The 22,235-nt window shown below is 36.7% G+C and overlaps 1 protein-coding gene across 11 annotated transcripts in view; it reads left to right on the forward strand.

The window, feature by feature from the left end:
• Nucleotides 1-22,235, forward strand: part of ABCC9 (ATP binding cassette subfamily C member 9) — a 136,510-nt gene that overhangs the window by 56,617 nt on the left and 57,658 nt on the right. For 9 of the 11 annotated variants that reach the window (XM_073877864.1, XM_073877865.1, XM_073877862.1 and 6 more), the window contains 6 exons: nt 3,461-3,533; nt 4,443-4,548; nt 12,538-12,576; nt 13,947-14,048; nt 15,690-15,774; nt 17,075-17,155. In XM_073877864.1, the coding sequence (XP_073733965.1) occupies nt 3,461-3,533; nt 4,443-4,548; nt 12,538-12,576; nt 13,947-14,048; nt 15,690-15,774; nt 17,075-17,155 (486 nt within the window). The remainder of the gene's footprint in view (nt 1-3,460; nt 3,534-4,442; nt 4,549-12,537; nt 12,577-13,946; nt 14,049-15,689; nt 15,775-17,074; nt 17,156-22,235) is intronic. The other 2 variants (XM_073877867.1, XM_073877869.1) reach the window with 1 other exon arrangement.

Consider the following 22,235-nt stretch of genomic DNA (forward strand, 5'->3'; position numbering starts at 1 on the left):
TTCCACTGCTATGATCATTATAACTTTCTAATAAACATTGACATATTTTAGGACAAGTTCTTATATGTTATTTCTGAAATATCTTAGCTATTCTTGTCCCTTTTGTGGGAAAGAGGCTTAGTGTGTTTCAGGGCTTACAGCTCTGAATTAGTCCTTTTCTTTATACTTGGACTTGGTATTTCCTTACTCTGTGTTTTAATGAACTTCTTTACAAACTACAGTTTATTCAGCATTTTTCCTTATTTTTGCTTATTTTCAGCAGGAGGAAATGGACGATGATCTGTGTAATGTCCTGCCTTTAAAATTTTTAAAAAATTATTTTATTGAAGTAAAATTCACATAGCATAAAATTAACTGTTTTAAAGCGAACAATTCAGTGACATTTAGTACATTCACGATATTGTGCAACCACGACCTCTCTCCCATTGCAAAATATTTTCATCACCCCAAATGGAAATCCCATACCCATTAAGCAGTCACTCCCCATTTACCCCTCTTTCTTGCTTCTGACAACCACCAATCTGCTTTCTGTCTTTACGGATTTATCTGTTCTGGATATTTTATATAAATGGGTCATGCAATAGGTAACTTGCATCTGTCTAGTTCCTTCCTTTGCTTTTTTTCTTAAAGATTTTATTTATTTATTTATTTATTTATTTATTTATTTAATTAATTTATTTGCTCCCTGTGGAGCAGGGAGCCCGATGCAGGGCTCGATCCCAATCAGAGCTGAAGGCGGACGCTTAACTGAGCCACGTAGGCACTCCCTTCCTTTAGTTTTAATACATTCTTTCCCCTTATCCCTGATCCCCACTCCTATTCTGTACCACTCCCCTGCCTTTATGGTACAAGCTCTAATGTGCTCAATATATGTGCCTAAAGGTACTCATATCCTTGTAAAATCTGTAAAAAGCATCTATGTGCTTTCAGTCTCCTGAAATGTTTTCATGATGGTTTGCTCCTTCTTACAATACTACTCTGTTCTGTAGGATACATCACTGTATTTTCCTTATCCGCTAATAATGGACACTGGCTTTGCCTCCATATTCCTTCTATCACAAACCATGCTATGATGATCATTTTTGTACTTACCCTTTTATGGACCTTTGCAAAGATGTATATGTTGCCTGATTTTCCAAGGTCAAACAACTATTTAGGGAAACCTAGGATTTTAACCCTGGTGGAGACATGAGACTATTTTGTAAAAGGCAGGAGGGAGTGGAAGTGCAGATTGCCGCAGGAGAGATTAACTTGGACCCTCTTCCGTCATCCTTCTTGAACGGAAGTTGTCCCCTCTTTTACTTCTGTGTAGCAACACTGCATTCTTCTAGCTCTTTCCCTGCTGCTTTCAGACCATATCTTTTCATCTCTCACACCTTTGTGAAAATTTTGGCATTTTCTACCTTTGTGGGCCTGTCTCCCTGTCCATCTCCCTAGCTTACTTGGTGCCATGCATGGATGTGATTTAAACTTCCAAGTGCCCAGCTCTTTAGTATCCCAGCCCAGAAATCTCTTACTGTGCTCTCATTCCATTTCTACTACCTTGCCCCTGGTCACACCTGGCCACCACTGGGAACTGCTCTCCTCCAAAATCTTAAACTCTATTGTGTCAGGCAGTCACTGACCCCAGAACCCTACTTCCAGCTTTCTCAGGCCTCACCTTTGCCGACATTGCTTTTTAACCTTATCGAGACCTTCAGCAACTTGAGCCACTTCTTTTTCCCTCAGTCCTTTAGCACTTTCCGTAACCAATCCAACTTCGTGCTTTCGACATTCCTAGAAAGAGGCTACCGAGCACTATAGAGGAAATGACACAATGGACCGGTTGGCAGAGCCACACATTTAGGATCTCCCCGCTCTGATGCCCCTCAGTAGTTCCTGGTGATCCTTTATGTGCCTCCCGTCAGCATTAGTTTCCTCAGCCTCCCGTGGCTCTTCCGCTTTCAGCACTGTCTTCTCACCTCCTTCCATGTCCCGTTTGACCTTTTCTCTCTGCAGATAAGCTTCGCTCCCAGTTCGTTGAAAACACAAGATTATCGGGGAGGGCCTTTCTCAGTTCCATGCTGGCCCACTTCCAAACCTAGTTATATTTGCAGCTCCTTGAGCCTCAGAGAAACAGGGATCTTCAGGCTGTTTAAATTTTTGGAGCATCATTTATCAGTTAGCCACAGTATCTTAAACCTCTGACCCAGCCAGCTCTAGTCATTATTTCCCACAACATGTTTCATAGCTTTCTGATCCTGCGCCTATTTGTATTGTAGGTCTTTACCCCCAAATGCCTTCATTGTAATTCAATATATTTTCCACAACTAGCTAAAAGACTTCTTCCAAAAAAAATTTTAAACCCCATCTCAGACATAAATGGTTTTCTTTCTCAACTGTGAATGGTTTTCTTTTTGTTACCCTTATTTGCCTGTCCCCTCTATTTGTTACTTAGCCCATACTGTCTTGTACTGTACTTGCTCCTGTCCATGGTCTATTTACTCAACTGGCTACAAGCTCCAAGCAAGTAGGGAGGAGGTATTATATCTTTTCTGTAGCCCACATCAATACAAACAAAGCACCTCACAAAGAGTGGGTGCTCAGCAAATATATGTAAAACAATCAGTAATGCAGCCCTTCCATGCCACCCTCCTCCCAGGGCTAATTTCATGTAGATCTATGTGATGGATATTACTAAATGAGCTGCATTTTACAAGTTAGAGAAAACCTACGTAGAAAATTGCAACCTTGTCTTTTCAGGCAACTTCCGTCCTTTGCTTCTGTTGTACCTCTTTTGTTTCCCATTTTTGTAAATATTAAAACTATAAAGTCCACCTCATGCCTGTTAAATAGATTGCTTTGGATGACTGTAGGTCTTGTGATCTTTGCCGGTTGTTGGGGTTTATCCCACCAGTATATGTTACCTCATTGCTGTGTTTTATTCCACTCTTCTTTTACTGTTTGTTTTAACTTCATTGAATAGAGATTAATCCGCACAGTTCAGGAAACTCCTTTATTACAAAACCTTCTTCCTGGTAACAGAATCATTTTGTTGGAATAATTTGTCATTATTTCCACTCTATACCTTGCATCACCAGGATGCTGGGAATTGCCTAGCACTGAAAAAGTAATCAATGTTGGGGTTACATTAAAAAATATTTGGGATGATTGCTTTTTAAGAATGCTCACATGTAAATGACCTAGTAATCCTGAATTTTCAGAGAAAATTGTAATTTTTAGCCTTTTCATAATATCACTAATTCAAAGACCCTCCTTTCACTTCCATTCTTTTTTGTTCTTCTTTTATACCTCTCAATAGCTACAACTCTAAATTAGAATTTCACCACTGTGTGTTCTACCTTATACTGAAAGTCTTTCAGTGCTCTAAATAGAAAATGTATTTTAATCAGAATTATTCTATAACACCAAATATATGTATATAATTTTATAATTTAATTTATATGTTCTTCTTTTCTAGGTCACAAATGGTTACTTTTCATGGGGCAGTGGTTTAGCTACATTATCCAATATAGATATTCGAATTCCAACAGGTAAGTCATTTGTTACTCATTTTTTAATTGTTAATTATCACAACCCTGGATTTCCAAGACAATTGATCTTAACCAAAAAAAAAATAGACTTTTTAAACATTATAAACATTATTTATAGTTGTTTATTTGCACCATGTAGCTCATGAGCCACTGTATCATTGTTGGACATGACTGGAAATGCTAAGACTTGCTTTTCACTACAGAGTGTGTAGACATTTGGACAAGTTATTTACTGTCCAAATAAGCTGTTATCAGCTCATTTGCTGATTTGTCCATTTAAATAATGGGGTAGTTGATTTTTTGTTTTGTTTGAGAAAGGATTTAAAGAAAGACTACTTAAGAGAATTATTTTCTATCCCTGAAGACAACTAAAGTTTTCAAGATATTTAAGGTTCAAATGCCCACTAATTTTTATTTAAAATGTCTAGGTAATTGAATAAAAATACATTTTTGACCTGGCCTGATGGCAAATAGGTTGGGATTTTTCTATTTTACATGCATATCAAAGTATCAAATTGGAGAAGATGTCTTAATGCCAACCTAAATCCCTTTCATCCCAATTATCAATTTGAGTAAAAACTGCCCTCTCCTAAGTGAATTGAATAATAAAATTAAAACTAATTGAGATTATTTAGGCAATTATTTCATTGCTCTCTTCATTAATGTCAGCTATTCTCATAGTTGGAAACAGTAAAGCAAGACCTATATCTTTTAATTTTTCTCTCCTTTTTAAAAAAAACTTGTGTATCAGAGAAAGGAGTTATATATTCCAAATATATACCTTATTGCTGGAGACCAAATGTGAGCCATTGATTTTTGAAACATCAGCCTTTCTAAATGTATTTTGGTTTTATTTTACAAAGAGGATTCTATGTCCTCCTGTTCTTATCCTTTGTTTGATTTCTCTAGGTCAGTTGACCATGATTGTGGGCCAAGTGGGATGTGGGAAGTCTTCTCTTCTCCTTGCTATTCTTGGTGAGATGCAGACACTGGAAGGCAAAGTTCACTGGAGCAAGTATGTCTATTTTTAATTGGTTTCTATTGCTCTGTCATACATCTGATGATCTTCCAAGGGAAGAAATTAGAGCAATAGATTCCTAGGTTAGGAATCTGAGGATCCCCTCAGAAATAGGTACAGCTTTTTAGTAGAAACCTTAATGTCATAAATTAAAAATTACAAAACAGTTTATTACAGAGGTTTAAAATAGCATAAACTAGTATGATTGGGATTGTAAAGTTATAAGTTAAATGGGTTAAATGGGTAACATTCAAAGAAATAATTTGAAAATTCATCCTGTGTTAGAAGAAGTTATAGAAAACTGACATTATTCAGAAAGCTTAAATGCAAACAGAACTGTAATGGTTTGGTGTTCAGTGAAGAAATACCGAACAATATTTTCCAAAATCTTCATAAGGGGCTGAGAAATCAACCATTTCTTTTCACACCCAATTTAAAATAGACCCTAAAAATATCTAGTAAGAGACATATGGGTAGGTCAGAGTGATATGGTGTGTCACTGTAAAGGCATGAAAAAGGAGATATCTAGCATGGGGTTTCTTCTGAATATTTGAACGGTTGACTTGGGGTCTTCAAAGCACATTGCAGTAATAAAGTGACTCAGAACCATAATATTATATAATTGTGTAATAAAGAGTTAATCCTATTTATTTAGTTCAACCTACCTAGTAGATTCCCCATAAGCAGTTTATGGAGAAATTGGCTACAGCTTATCTAAGAAATTGGATTGTAGACCAGTGGTTCTCAACCAGGTGTGATTTTGCTCCTGGGGGAGATATTTTCGGTTGTCACGCTGGGGAAATAGGCTGCTTCTGATCTTGTTGGTAGAGGCTAGGGTTGCTGCTAAACATTCTACAGTGCACAGGACTCCCCTCCCACTCCCCCAGCCACACACAACAAGGAATCATCTGGCCCCAAATTTCAGTTGTGTCGAGGTTGGGAAACTTTCCTCTAGATCTGTAGATGTTTACCAATATTTTGCACCCAACCATTGTGAACTCTATTGCTCCACTGTTTACACACATATCTGTGTGTAAGTCTTTACTCAAGGTGAGTAAAGACTATTTAAAGGCATTTTTAGAATTGATTCTATGTTAAACTCCAGTGAAGAGAAGAAAATGTGTGGATGTGAAATTTGAATTGGAAACATCCTATATTTGGTATCATGGAAAAAAGAAGGAGACTGAGAAATGTTGAGTGTATATTTTATTCCTGGTGGGCCAACCTAAAAGACAGTAGACATGAAACTATTTAGTGAATATCCAGAAGAGAGCTTGGTAAATAATTGCTACCTGCAGTTTGCTTCATGACAAGTTCCTGGTGATCATTAAGGTCAGGCACCAGGCAGTCTGCCCTGTCACTATCTCCTTCCATCTTGTAGGTTTTGAGAAGTAGGTTTTACTTGATTAAATTGTATTGTGTGACATGTACAACCATAATCAAGTTATTTGGGTTTTATTTTTACCTTTGTTTCACTGTCATTAAAACAGAAAGAATGGGAAACCGTGACAGAAGAAGCTTGAGATTTTATTTTCAGACCTCTAGGATGTTCTTCTAATCTAGTCTTCTCTAGTGTTATTTAAGATTCCACTTAGGCCAGATCAACTTCCAATATTATCATTAATATCTTTATCTTTTGTTAATGGATAAATAAATGATATGTTACTTAGGAAAGTATTTTACATAATCTAGGGGCACCTGGGTGGCTCAGTCGGTTGGGCATCCAACTCTTGATTCTGGCTCAGATCATGATCTTGGGGTCCTGGGATAAGCTCTGTATCAGGCTCCATGCTCAGTGGGGAGTTTCCTTGCCCCTCTCTCCCTCCCCACTTGCTCTCTCTCTCTCAAATAAATAAATAAAATATTTTTTTAAAATAAGTAAAATAACATAGTATAATAAAGCTTGAAAAATAAAGATAAAGATATCAAAAAAATAAGATTTAAGTAATCTGAGATGTGAATGGGTAGAAATGCATGCACTAGAGTCCTGCGTATTTATAAAACATGGAGCACAGATTCCACTCTGAGCTTCATGAAAGCTAGGCAAAAAGGAAACTAGAGATAAAAACATACAGTTACTTAACTGAGGTTAAGAAATCTTTCTTATGGATCCTAATAATAAAAGCTAATAAAAAAGATTATATCTTAGAGATGGAGCCAATAGGATGAAGGTGTAAGAAAGGATTTAAGATAATTCTAAGTATGTATAAGATCCTCATAATTTAAAAATCATCTTTTTATGAACATTTGCCTTCACAGACAATAATCCCATCTCTTAATGGCAGAAGGACTGAGATTTTCTTCAAATACTGTTTGTACTGGCTTAGAGACACAACTCTTAAAAACTAAGTCTCTAAGAGATTCAATAAACTAACACAAATTCTATTTTCCTTTAACTACAAGAATTACTTAGTTTTCTTCCATGGTATCCTTAATCTCTGATAAAACGTATTTTTGGATCAGGAATATTCAGAAGATACTGACCTTCTTTTAAAGAGTTATTTGTAATTACTCTTCATTCCATAAGAGGTTATTGTGCCTAGTCCAATAAGGAAAGGCATAGAAATGTTATTAGAGTGAAGTTAACTTAGAAATGATCGGTATTGTGGTTTGTCTCCCTCTCTGGTTTCGTCTTGTTTCATTTTTCCCTCCCAAACCATAAGAGACTTTTAATGTCAGGAAACAAACTGAGGATTGCTGGAGTGTAGGGGGGTGGGAGGGATGGGGTGGCTGGGTGATGGACATTGGGGAGGATATGTACTATGGTGAGCACTGTGAATTGTGTAAGACTGATGAATCACAGACCTGGACCCCTGAAACAAATAATACATTATATTTTAATAAAAAAATTAAAAAGGAAATGATAGGTTGATGATGTGCAAATGCTAAGAAGTACTATATGTTTGATATTGTTGAAAGCTCAAAAAAAAAAAAACTCCAATAAACTAAATGTCAGCATAAGGCATCAAGTGCCTTGCTGTCATTATTTCACCATTGCATGTATCTCTGGTTGCATGAATTTTATTTTTACATGTGTTCTCATAGACTGGCATGAGCAAAGTCCAATAAAGTACTTTGCCCTATTGTGGTGATAAATATTTACTTTAGGTGGGAGAGAAGGTACTGCTGCTCATCTAGGACACACCTACATGGATAGGACCAGGTACACAAAGACCTCTATAGATGTTTCTTTGGAAATTGCTACCTTTGACCTAGCCTGCCATGTTGTAGCCCCAGAAGAGAAAGGTGAGAGAGACAAGGAAGGGACTAAAATTTTTTCCAAAATTGTCAGAATGTCAGGGTTTTTACTCCTGCATCTTGGTGTGCTCAATATTTGTTGAAAAGCAAATGTTCTGGGGTGCCTGGGTGGCACAGTCGGTTGAGCGTCTGACTCTTGGTTTTGGCTCAGGTCATGGTCTCAGGGTTGCGGGTTTGAACCTTGAGAAGGGCTTGGCATTCAGTGTGGGTCTGTCTCCCTCTGCCCCTCCCCCTCTTCTCTAAAAATAAATAAATTGAAAGAAAGAAAGAAAGAATAGAAAAGAAAGAAAGAAAAGCAAATGTTCTGCCTGAATGAATTTGTTCTTCCCTAGTTGTCTTAATAAATAGTAATTCCTACTGACATCTTAGGAGCTAGAACTAAACTGCTCTACCTAATGGGCGGTTCCAGTGAGGGAGTCTGGAGTGTGTAATAAGTGTGGTAATCATGTGAGACACAGATATCATTTGTTTTTGGTTTCCCTTTCTTTTCCTTTCCCTCTTGCCCAAGCTATTAACAGTCCTCCTGTCAGGCCCCATTTGTGCTGATGTTCTATCTTCTAGTGTCTTGATATAATCAGCTTTATAACAGTGGTTCAATTATTCTAAGACAGGTGAATTGAGAAGTTACTCCTTTTCATGTGACTTTGCCTGGTATGAAGGAATAATAACACATTCAGTCAGCGTTCCTGGATTATATATAATACAGCATGTTTGTGTCCACATCTAGCTCTTGTTCTAAAATTTAGCTTGCAAAAGTCACTCTTTCCCATTCCATAAGTATCATCCATGATACTTGAAAGTTGCTAGCTGAGAGTTTAATTTTTACTCTTGAAAGAAAATACATACAAATCCTGCATGCAGAAGGGAAATCTTATGCCATTTTCCAGAAAAGGATTTTCCATATGACCTCTTTGTTTTCTTTTGTGGCTTTCAGTGCTGTTCACTGCCACAGTGAGTGGTAGAGGATGGGTCTGGATGTGGTCCTGGTGATTTTCATGTAATCAAATAAGATCTAATTCTTCTTCAGTCTTTCTGTGGTCTGCTGTAGTACCCTCTTCCTTTACATGGCCCTTAATTTATAGCTTTGATTTCAGTTCTTCCCTAAGTATTAACAGCATACCAATGTACATTTCTGGCCAAGATCTTTCTTCTGAAGACCTAATGACTCCTCCAAAAAGTCTTACATAAGCTACCATATTGGAACATATCCAAACTGAGTTCATATCCCTCACATCTCCAATACCTACTTCCCCTGTATCTTGGCAGGAGTGTGTCCCCACCCACTGAAATCAGTTGGTGGATGCCCAAGTCAGAGCTCAAAGGTTCAACCTAGATTCTTCTCTCTCTCTCCATTGCCCCCACATCCCAACCAATCACTTTCCTTCCGTGTGTCCTTAACATTCCTATGCCTATTTTAATTTGCCTAGTTCAGGAGAATTGCATTTGTGAACTATTCACTGTAATAACTCCCTCACCTTTCTTCATACTTCATACTACATACTTCATACATCTCCTAACGGAGATGTACCTTTCTGACATGAAAATCTAATTACCTCTTGCTTATAATTTTTTTTTTATTGACTGGCCAAAGCATACAAGAAATATTCCAAAAATTTTTGCATACTATACCAGACCTTTCATGATCTGGTCCCTGTCTAACTCCTTAAGCTCTTATCCTGCCATCCCTGTACCCTTACTGTTGTGCTCCAGTAACTCTGAATTGCAGGCATTTCCCAGAGGCACACATTTCCTCTGTAATGCCCTTCCTTAGATTGTTAGCCTCACTTTTTTTCTAGTCAACTCACATATTATCTCTTCGACAAAGCCTTCTCTTATTCTTCTGGCTAGATTGAAATGTACCTTTTCTCCTGGTCCCTCTGTATTTTGTTTCAGTAACTAATGTGGATGGTCTCCTTAGTAGACTGAGATACCCTATATCCAAAGCCTGTTGTCTTTTTCTCTTTATCTGCCTCACATCTAGTCCAGCCCCAGGCTCTTTTCTATTTTTATTTGTGGAAAAACAACACTCTCCCATCTCTGTCTCTATCTCTATCCTGTCCCTGTCTATCTAATCTCAACCTACAGCCCCCTTCAGCTACTACTCTAGCCCCTTCCTTTTGTAGATTAAAAAAAAAACAACCTTTACTCACTCTTTCCATTCCTCTTATACTCCTCTTGCCTTAGCCCACTGCACTCTGGTTTCTACCTCTGCCACTCCACTGAAACTATTGAGTCCATCAGTGGCATCCTAGTTTTTAAATTCATCAGGTACATTTTGATCATTATGTTACTTGATCTCCTGGCCACTTGACATTGTTGCCCATACCTTTTCGTTTAACAGGTCTTCTTGCTCAGTTTCCACTCAGGGTTGAGTTTACCTCAAAGCATTTGCCTGCTCCTCTTGGTCCTTTCTCCAGTTTCTTTTCCTTAGCCATTTATTAAATAGTGCTGTTTTCCAGGTTCTGACTTTGTCCCCTTCATTTCTGCCTCTGTATATACTCACCAGGCAATCAGATAGCTTCCTATGAATTTAGTTTCCTCTATCTGGTCCTGTACCTGTATTCTATTATGAAACAAGCTACAATTGTTGGAAGTTATTTATTGACTTTTCACTAATTAAAGTTGGAATCCAAAGCCCTTGATATCTAAAGCATATATTAGAAGGGAAACATCACTACAAAGTCTTCATTTGTTTACCAGCTCTCTCTCCTAAGAGAGCTCTCAAATTCTGCTTCCTGGCCATGGTCATTCTGGAATCCCTGGGGTACCTCAAACAGAATGTGTCTGATGTTGAATTTGCTATCTTCCCCCAACATACATACTTCCTCATCTGTGTTCCCTGTCCACAACTTCTTCCCCTCCTGTATCCCCTCCCATCTTGGTATCTTTGAAGGTGTCCACTTGTCTTCATTCATTAACCATTACTCTAATTCAAGGCACTGCCTTCATATCTTGATTACTGACCACTTCCCATGGTCTCTCTGTCAGTCTAGTCTTGCTCCTCCAATTTGTGTGGTCCATTCTGCAATTAGAGTGATATATTTAAACTGAACCTATCTCACTCTCTCTTGTTTAAACCCTTTCAGTGTTTTTCTGTTGTTCTGAAGACAAGTTCAATAACTGTAAAATGGTTTATGAGCCCCTTTGCTATCTGGCTGTGCATGCTTTTTAAGTTCACTTGTACTTTTCTTCACTTGTCATTTACACACACATTTTAGCCATGCCGAATTTACATCAGTTCCTTGTAAGGCCAGGATCACTCAAGACCATCATTATATGTTTTAGTGGGTCTGAAATACTCTTCACCTTTACTTCATCTAGCTCACTCTTGCTTGCCCCTCTGGCAGCAACTCTGCTGTATACCCTGGCTTGCCAAAAGTGGACTGGATGTTCTTCTCCTAGGGAGATGATCAATATATACTTTAAAATTGATATTGAATAAATATAGTTGGAATTTAATGAATAGTAATTGAAAAAAACTGATGCCTTACAAATTCATATGTCCAATTTGGGCTGACATTTTCAAACATCTGGTGAGCATTTCATGCTGGCTGAATGGCCAGTAGGCAAATTAATCCATTAATTTTTGCCATACACCTGCTTTTCTTCATCTGTTTTCCATCTTCCTCAAATTAACTAAAACCATTGAGGTCATTCACTGGCTTTTTGCCATTAAAAAATCAAATTTCTTTATATCTAAAGCACATTATATGGAACTATCACTTAGGGGAAATTGTATATTTCATTTTTGTGTGTGTGAGCAACTTAAGTTAGGGAATAATCATTTCTGAGAGGGAATTTTTAGTCTGAGATAGTTTTTTCCTGCTTCCATTAACCATACCAAGATGTTATTAGCAATGTGCATGCGTGAAAATCTTGTCATTAGTAGCTCAAAGCTAGACATCACCAGGCAACATACTTAGGTATATTTTCTCCACAAAAGCCTATGGTGTTTTCCAAAGCCAAATTAGATCTATTTTGGGGGTTCCATTGGACTTTAATTTTGTGTGTAGTTTTTGAATTCAGGTCTTTTAGAGGGATGGAATTCAATTACATTATTAAAATTCAGAACAATAAAATGAATAGGTCTTCAGGTGTCTTTTTCTCCCATAACATAGACATAACTAAATGTTTTTAGACAAACACCTTTTTGTACATAAATCATATCAAACAATAATTAATTTTACCTAAATGTTGCAGTTTGACCTATTGTACATGTCTGTCTTTCTCACCAGTTCCTTAAGGGCCAGGCTGTGTCTAAACCTTTTAAATTTAGAGCCCCCCAAATGTTCTTCTTTTCATGCCACAGGGTAGCTAATTAAGAATTTAAACAGATTAAATTTGAGTTTTAAAGGTAGGGAGGCCTTGGAGATACCAAATCCTTATACAGACTAGGAAACTATTCTAGGAAGATTACCTAAATTTATACAGCTTATTGGAACAGAGTTGGGGTAGAACTCATGTCACTGTATGAACCCAGATTTTATATATAATAGAACAGTACTGTCTATCTTTTGGAAGCTTACTAAGTAATTATTTCCTAGCTGATGAAGGTGTAAAAGAAAATCATTATCTGTCTGGTTTGTCTTTGAAATTAATATCAAAAACCATTTGGGAAACAGCTCTTGAATATGTTCAATGTTTATTTTATTTCCAACCTGATATATGCACACATTCATTCTATATTTATATTTCATAATTAATGAACATTGTTTGCCATACTTGCAGTGTAAATGAATCTGAACCTTCTTTTGAAGCAACCAGAAGGTATTATTTCTATTTTAATCTGCGTTTAATAAGAATAACTTTCTTCCTCAGACTTTACTTAATACTCAGTCTCTTACTCCTGGTCATTTTATTCATTCTTATAGTGTATGAAGTTTTTATTAAAATATGCCTACATATTTCCAAAAGCAGTGGTTCCCAACATTTATAAGCTGCTAAAAAAATTAACTTGCCAAACAAAAGGGCCCATTGTGTCAATGGTTTTCCTCTCCATGATTTACAAAGTTCTCAACTTTGGCTGAAATTCAAACTGTTCTTTCTTAGCAAATTGGTTTTGGGACTTCATAAAATAAAAATGCAAGAATATGTATATTGTTTATGAGTTAAATAGTGATGGGATCTGTCCATAAGCTAGAGATAGGAGGACTGGGGGGAGGGGAAGCAGACATGGCAGAAGTTGGGAACCACTGTTTTACTGTACATATGGTTATCTAAGAGACTACTAGCATACTGTGTATCATCATGTCTTCTAAACTCCTAAGACATAATGTTTCAGGATGATCACTGAGAATTTCTAATTACTCTTTTCCTTAACCTTACTATCTTTTAATCTTGATTCCTTAATTACTACTTACAGACCATGAACTAACGGTGGAAGTGTGACTTTAAAGCTGACTCCTTTCTTACCCCAATCCCATCGTATTCTTTATCTTCAACTCACATGTATTTGTTACTGCAAATTAAAGCCTGATGTATAGACATCTAGTAGAATTTGCAAGCCAAAAAAAAAAAATGGGGGGAGGAGGAAGAGGTTACAATTTTTAAAAAATGAACTATTTCAATATGTTTTGAAATGTGTAGTTTTTAAATGTGTGTTATTTCAATATTAAAATGGACTCCTCGATATATTATTCTTTGTTTTGAAATAATTATATATTACCTATTACCTTAAAATAAATTAATGTGATTAAGCCACAGACACAGTACCAATTCATGTCTTTCTCTAAGGTCTGCATATAAAATTAATAATTACGTAAAGTGCTTTTAATAAAAAGTAAAAAGCTGTGGCTATCAGAGAGAGTGTGTTGCTATTTATCTTTTAATTATTTTAAAAATTGCAGTCATTTGAGAAAGTAAATTTTCAATTTATTTAAACACTTCTTTAGCAAAGCAAAATCAAATTTTGCACATTGGAAGAAATTTTGATTAAATTCAAATCCTTTTAATTTAGGTGAAATACTTAACCTTTAAATAATAAGGTTGGTGGTTATTAAAATGTTCTTTCTTGGAAGTGTCCATTTCTGAGTCTGAGATATTTTATCAACTTTTATTTTCCTTAGTTTTACTAAAATACACACAGCACAACACCCTGGTATAATTTTGGCGTTTTGTTTTTCTTTTCCATTTTCCAGTAGGAACAGGTATTCTGTGGCTTATGCAGCTCAAAAGCCTTGGCTATTAAATGCTACAGTAGAAGAAAATATTACCTTTGGAAGTCCTTTCAACAAACAGAGGTAATTTTGAACGTATAAAATTTAGTACTAAAATGAGAAACTATTTCTAATCCTTATGTTTGGTCCATGGGAACCTTTATAGCCACGACTTCCTTTTTCCCTGCTTGCCTGCCTCCCTCCTCACCACCAGGTCTTCTGAGTCAACTTTTTAAAGAGAAGTCTTACTGGAAGTCTCAGCGCATCTTGTACATTTATTGAGAACAACTTGTACACCAAAACTAAATAGCTGAAATGGAATTGGGGGGGCAGGGGGGTGTTACTGAAGTTATTGGTAAGTAGAAGGAAAAAAGCAAGGAGCAGAAGGAAAGTTACTGATGGAAAGAATAATGTAGGATCTGAGAGGTCTAGTTACTGAGAGCAGCCAGAATACGACATCTCTCAACCATCTTTAAATACCACCAGAGTGCACAAAGGCATAACCCTTTCATGAAGCCATCATCTCAGGATTGGGTCTTAAAACCTTAAGTCAAACCTTGAAAGTTAAGAATTAGGTCAGGGGAGAGAGGCATGAGGAGGGGAGGGAAGAGGAAAACAGATAGTATGGGAGGAAGAACCTAAATTACATGGGATCATTTGGGGCTGGGGGAACAAACCAGTCAGGAAAGGATTTATGTGTATTGACAGTGGCAAACTAGTTTATAAATAAAAGCTGAAATGATGTAGTGGAGTGCCTTAAAAGACAACTGGATATAATTCAGTGCATTCTGGGGAGGTGTTGTAAGTTTTAGAAAGGGGAATAGCAAAGTAAATATGATGTTTAGTCTGGAAGTGTAATGGCGGTTACATACAAGATGAATCTGAATTAGTAGCAAGGAGACATTTAGATGTTTGTTGGAATAATCGTCCAGGCATGCGGTGTTCATTGCCTACACTTGGGGGTGACTGCAGAAATAGAAAAGAAGAGATGGTTGACAGAAAACCATTCTAGAAAAAGAATGGAAAAGTAAGAGCAAGGAAGAAGAGGGATTATTCAAGAATGACTTTTTAATATTTTAAGACTAGATGATTGAGAAAATGAAACTATGGATATTTTCCCCAGCATTCCTTATCTCTATGCTTCCCTAAACTTCCCAGCCTTAGATCTATTTGAGTATCGTCAATCCTGAACACCTTCTTTTTCTCTTCCCTTCTGCATGCATGACCACATGCAGACAGCCACCTGCAACCTGTGTTTCAGCTTGAGTGAGCCTCCTGTTGTCCCTGAGATGCACCATGACCTTTTCACCTTCATGCAGTTCCTAAAGCTTCCTTTCCCTCATTTTATTCTGGGCAAATTACAACTCATCCTTCCAGATATAGCTTATGTGTTGCCTCCTTTGCAAAGCCGTCACTAATTTCTCAGAGTGGTCAGCCATTTCTATGTATTCTAGGAGCATTTTACACCTACCTCTGCTGTAGCGCCCAAGGAAATCCATTCTATTATATGTTTCTTTATCAGTCTTCTGCTCCATTTAGTAGCTTTATAAGAGTGGGAACCAAAATCTAATTAGCTTTGTGTCCACAAACCTACTGTAGAGGCTAATCTGTACTAAATTGTTCAACAAATGTTGTATTTTGGCTTCCAAGATATTGAGCCTGGGACTTATTTTATGGACAGTATATTAATAGTGATCTAAAAATTCAAAATAATTTCTCCCAAAGGTACAAAGCTGTTACAGATGCCTGTTCTCTTCAGCCAGATATTGACTTACTACCTTTTGGAGACCAAACTGAAATTGGAGAGAGGGTGAGCTATGTATAGTTTAAACAATAAACAAAAATCTAGAAAAGTCTTCTGGTTGTCTTTAACCTTTAATGGAGCATAATGAAATCTGAGAGTGTAGGGGCTGTGTAATGTCCTAGTGACAGGTTCCAGAAACAGGAGCACAGGAGCTTTAATTCCACTCTTAAGTATTTGTTGGGTAACCACCATCTATGTAACATCATGCTAGCTACTAGAGAGTTCTTAAGGAATATAATACAGTTCCTGCCTTTGATCAAATGTATTTTTCCTTACTTGGAGTTGAAATTGAGATTTTTCTGACTTCTTCCACTCTTGTCCACGTCTATTTATTCTTGTTAAAGTCTCCATTTTTTTTTCTTTGTGTAAACATGTTTTAAAGTGATGTCATACTATTCTGGGCAGCTAAAAAATATTTATGCCTGCATATAATCTTTATAACAATTTTGGCTAAAATTTTTTGACCCTTATAGGTTTCAAGTACTGGGTAAAAATTTTATGCATTATCTATGTTTACAGCAAATTTGTTATGTGGGTGTTATCATCTTCTGCATATTGCAGCTGAGGAAACTAACCTGAGAAAGGTTGAAGAACTTGCCCAGTTAGTGGTGTAGCTGGGATTCGTCTAACTCTGTAGTCTGTGTTCTTAATGCCTATTCTTGATCGCAGCACAGTATAGTATTTAAGAGTATGGACTTGTAGTTTCCTCGTGTGTAAAGGGAATGATACCTATATATTGGAATTGCTATAAGGAATAAAAGAAATAAGGAATGTAAAGGCATCCATACAAGCCTAGCACATACCAAGTGCTCCATATAGTTTAAAAATATTTATAATGAGTACTTGATTATATAAATTATAATTAGCACTTAATATAGTACTGCTATGTAGTTCTGTTGAACAGAATTGGTAATATCAAATTTAAGAAGTATATGTTAAGTAAACTACAGACACAATTCACAAAACTAGTAAAAATTCTGGAGTTACTTGCTGTGTTTAGCACTCAACTCACCATGTGTTTGGTTATTGATGCTTTTGTACAGCAAAGCTGTCTATCAGAGTGAAAAAAGAATTTGTTACCAGTCAAAAATTATCTTAATATAAAGTATTGACCAGTACTTTATAAAGTATTAATATAATTATCAAGCATTGACCAGAAAATTGACAATTTTCATTTTACCTTAATAATGTTATCACAATTTAATTAATAAATTACCATTAAAGATTTTTTTAAAAAGAAATTTGTATTTTAAAGAGAATTTTTACTATTGGAAAGGGTGGATGTTTATGATTATTTCTTCTCTAGGGCATCAACCTGAGTGGGGGTCAGAGGCAAAGAATCTGTGTGGCACGAGCTCTCTATCAAAATACCAACATTGTCTTTCTGGTGAGAATATGACCTTTATTTCTACTTCATTTTTCCCTCTGGACAAATGAGCCTTTAGAGACAAGTCAAGTGACTGAAGGACAGACAGTTTAACTTCTGAAATCATAAAGAATATAAAGGAAACAAAATCCCATAGTCCAAACATAAGGTTGAAAGTTGGGGTATCCAGATTGGTGTCCAAGTGACATAGGTGCCCTGAATTGTTGCTTATATGAGTTTCATAACCATGAGGATCATTAATGAAAAAGTCTGTATGGTGTTGGATCAACTGGACAGGATCATGTCTTCTCATTTATATTTGCTGACAAAAAAGGACTAGAAAATGTACTCTTGGTGGAGAGAGGGATAAGTGAGCATAGTACTCCATTCCAGTGGTATGCAATTCAAGCTGTGCATGAGCTTTGACTGTGAAGCCTTCTAAAACTATAGAAATTTTGGGCGCCTGGGTGGCTCAGTCGTTAAGCGTCTGCCTTCGGCTCAGGTTGTGATCCCAGGGTCCTGGGATCGAGCCCCGCATCGGGCTCCCTGCTCAGCGGGAAGCCTGCTTCTCCCTCTCCCACTCCCCCTGCTTGTGTTCCTGCTCTCGCTGTCTCTCTCTGTCAAATAAATAAAATCTTAAAAAATAAATAAATAAAACTATAGAAATTTTGGTACCACCCTCGACCTACCAAATCATAATTTATAGGGGTAGAGTCTAGAGTCTGAGTCTTAAAAGAGCTCTTTGGATGAATCTCATGTATAACCTGGGTAAAAATCTTGGTTCTACCTATGAATTCATAAACAGAATTTGATGGTTATGTTGATTTTGAATTTTGTTCTAGTTTGGTTCCTCCAGCAGGAGGTAGCCAAAATAACTTAACTTACAAGTACATATATATTACAGACCAGTAGACTATGTAAATGCATTCTTCCCCTGCCTTCTCCTTCTGTGCAATTATTCACCATTTATAAATCTGGTTTCCAGACTTACTTTAGAGTTTTCACTCCATCTAATATCTAGAAGCTCTTCAAAAAGTAGGTTGGTTTTGGAGTTTCCCACTAAATTTGGATCTATTGCTGGGGATAGGAATAGAATTTGGACACACTGGAAATGGTTAATATCCCTAAGAATACCTGTCCCCAAAATTTTCCAGAAAAACACACCATTAAAACCATAGCAGGATCTAGCAGTAACTTATGTAATTGTAAATCCCTTTCACAGTGGATAGACCCACAACTGGCAATGACTTCTCGAATTTGGGGATCATTTAATGGCTGACCTACCTGAAGACCAAATGACTCGGGAATCTGAAAGAGACCAAGGTTCTCTGGGTGTAGTATTCTATCCCTGTTCATTCCATTGCCATCAATTTAATGACCCTTACTTATTTCATTTGTAGAGTCATAGAATTCAAAGAAGTCATAGGATTAATTTATTGTAGATTCCCATCCATTCATTATAGGATTACTTTTCACATCGCCTCTAAGAGTTTTTTGATGACTCTCTTTCAAGACAGATTGCTTAACTTCAAGGTGGCCTTTTCCTTGTTGGTCAGTGTATAAATTTCCTATTGCTGCCATAACAAATTGCCATAATTGGTGATTTAAATAATATGTACAGTGTGATGGTTCTGTAGATTCGAAGTCCAATATGGATTCTTCATCATCAAAGCCAGCAACTTAGTATCTCTGACCTTTTTTACTAGTCACATCTTCCTCTCTACACAGCTGGGAAAGTTCTCTGCTCTTGAGGTTTCATGTAATTAGTTTGGACCTATCTGGATTATCCAGGATAATCTTCCAATCTCAAGGTTTTTAATCTTAATCATATGTGCAAAGTCCCATTTACCATGTAAGGTAACATATTTATAGGTTCTGGGAATTAGGACATGGACATCTTTGGGAGCTGTTATCCTGCCTAACACAGATAGCTCTTACTGGAAAGTTATTATATGATTAAAATTTGCTTATGTGGATTTTTCATTAACTGGTTTTCCTTCTGCTTCTGCAGCAGCATATATTTCTTTTATGCAGCCATATTCAACATTTTAATATTATTTCCACAACTTGCCTTAATTTATTTTCTTTAAACTAAGCAAGCTTAGTATTTTTAATACTTCCACAATAATAAAATTTCTATAACTTTTGTTAATCCTGGATATAGTAGTGTTCGTCAGAGTCCCTTTGAAAAAGTGTGTTCTAGATGCTATCTGGTCAGTTCAGATAACCTTTAAACTATTAGATCTTATGATCTAAATATTGTATGTACTTCATTGCAACCTGAAACTGAATAATATTTTAGCAGCAAAAAAGATACTGTTGATGTGTTTTTATAATTACCTCAAAATGATATCTTACACTTCCATTGTTTAAAAATTCACAAAGCACTCAGTGTTAGCCCATCTGATTTTTATGAGTGTGCTGTGAGGGTAGATGGTATCCCCACGTTAGATGAAGAAACATATGCATAGAGTGCCTTACCCAAGGACTAATGACTAGTGAGTGGCAAAGTCTGGGCTAGAACAGCATGTCTGTTGAGTATTGTTTTTCTGATCAGCAAAGATTCTCTGGTATTGAAAATTATATATTACTGTCAAATTACTACCTATATTGTCCTATTTTTCCCTTCCTTTTGCCTTCCCCCCCCTTACCTCCTTCTCTTACTAGCTTCCTCCTTCCATTCCTCCATCTCTCTCTTCCCTTTTCCAACCCTTCCTCTTCCTCCCTTTCTTTCACCCTTCCTTCCCTCCTTCTTTCCATCCATTAATATTTAGTGAATGTCCTCGGTGCCATCTTCTGTGCTGGGTGGAGGAAACAAAGGAGAAAAAGACATTACTCCTATCTTTAAGGACCTTGGGCAAATAATTACTTGGATGATGTTATGTTTTGCTTTAATTAACTTTATCATATTAGCCTTTACACAATATCAAAGCCAAGTGGAAACATCTTAATGATGTATCAAGTATATTAGTTATTTTTGGAGCTTTATGGCATCTACAAATGTACTGTGTGTATCAGTGAATATATTTATGTTATTTTCAAAAGTATATCCATGCATAGCTTATACTACTTACACATATTCATTGAGTATAGGAAGAATATATTAGTGAGAAGTATATATATGTATATAGAAATAAATAATATGCTCTTGAAAATAAAGAATTGTTTATTCATTGAATTAGTTTTTTGACAAATTGTCTTGCTTTCTTTAAAAGAAGTATCTCCACAAAATATTAGTATACAAACTGAATCTTAAGGAATGATTCCCAACTCATCAAACTTAGATTTTTATTAAGTTGTATAAAATATTATAAAATATTACATTTGATTGTAACACCAAGATGCTCCATAATGAAGCTATGGCACATAAATGATAGCAACCACTCTTAAAGACTTTCTATGATGTAGGCATGATTCTAAGTACATTAACTCACTTAATCCTCAGAACAACCCTATTAATTTTGGCATCATTGCTATTATTATTATTATTATTGCTATTTATGAATGAGGATGCTGAGGCTTTGGGGGATAATTTATCCAGAGTCACACAGTAATAGAGAAGCAAGGATACAAACCCTGATGGTCCAATTGCATAGCCTGTATTCTTTTTATTTTATTTTATTTTATTATGTTATGTTAATCACCATACATTATATCATTAGTTTTTGATGTAGTGTTCTGTGATTCATTGTTTGCGTATAACACCCAGTGCTCCATTCAATACATGCCCTCTTTAATACCCATCACCAGGCTGACCCATCCCACCATCCCCTCCCCTCTAGAACCCTCAGTTTGTTTCTCAGAGTCCATAGTCTCTCATGGTTCTTCTCCCCTTCTAATTTCCCACCTTTCATTTTTCCTTCCTACTATCTTCTTTTTTTAAACATATAATGTATTGTTTCAGAGATACAGGTCTGTGATTTCATCAGTCTTACATAGTTCACAGCACTCACTATAGCACATACCCTCCTCAATGTCTATCACCCAGCCACCCCACCCCTCCCGCCCCCCACCACTCCAACAACCCTCAGTTTGTTTCCTGAGATTAAGAATTCCTCATTTCAGTGAGATCATATGATACATGTCTTTTTTTGATTGACTTATTTCGCTTAGGATAATACCCTCTAGTTTCTTCCACGTCATTGCAAATGGCAGGATTTCATTTTTTGATGGCTGCATAATATTCCATTGTGTGTGTGTGTGTGTGTGTGTGTGTGTGTGTGTGTGTGTGTGTGTGTATCTCACATCTTCTTTATCCATTCATCTGTTGATGGACATCTTTGCTCTTTCCATAGTTTGGCTATTGTGGACATTGCTGCTATAAACATTGGGGTGCACGTACCACTTTGGATCACTACATTTGTATCTTTGGGGTAAATACCCAGTAGTGCAATTCCTGGGTCGTAGGGTAGCTCTATTTTCAACCTTTTGAGGAACCTCCATACTGTTTTCCAGAGTGGCTGCACCATCTTGCATTCCCACTAACAGTGTAGGAGGGTTCTCCTTTCTCTGCATCCTTGCCAACATCTGTTATTTCCTGACTTGTTAATTTTAGCCATTCTGAATGGTGTGAGGTGGTATCTCATTTTGGTTTTGATTTGGATTTCCCTGATGCCGAGCGATGTTGAGCACTTTTTTATGTGTCTGTTGGCCATTTGTATGTGTTCTTTGCAGAAATGTCTGTTCATGTCTTCCGCCCATTTCTTGATTGGATTATTTATTCCTTGGGTGTTGAATTTGATAAGTTCTTTATAGATTTTGGATACTAACCCCTTTTTATTTTTTAAAGTTTTTTATTTATTTATTTGACAGAGAGAGACACAGTGAGAGAGGGAACACAAGCAGGGGGAGTGGGAGAGGGAGAAGCAGGCTTCCCACTGAGCAGGGAGCCTGATGTGGGGCTCGATCCCTGGACCCTGAGATCATGACCTGAGCCGAACGCAGACGCTTAACGACTGAGCGACCCAGGTGCCCCTGAATACTAGCCCTTTATCTGATATGTTCTAACAGTTTTTCGGTGTATTCTTTAAGTTTTAATACATATAATATTTGTCATCTGCAAACATTGACAGTTTTACTTCTTCCTTTCTGATTTGGATGC

The sequence above is a fragment of the Callorhinus ursinus genome, unplaced genomic scaffold, assembly GCF_003265705.2.
Source record: "Callorhinus ursinus isolate GAN/ISIS: 27379988/994484 unplaced genomic scaffold, GSC_fseal_2.0 scaffold27, whole genome shotgun sequence".
Taxonomy (NCBI): domain Eukaryota; kingdom Metazoa; phylum Chordata; class Mammalia; order Carnivora; family Otariidae; genus Callorhinus; species Callorhinus ursinus.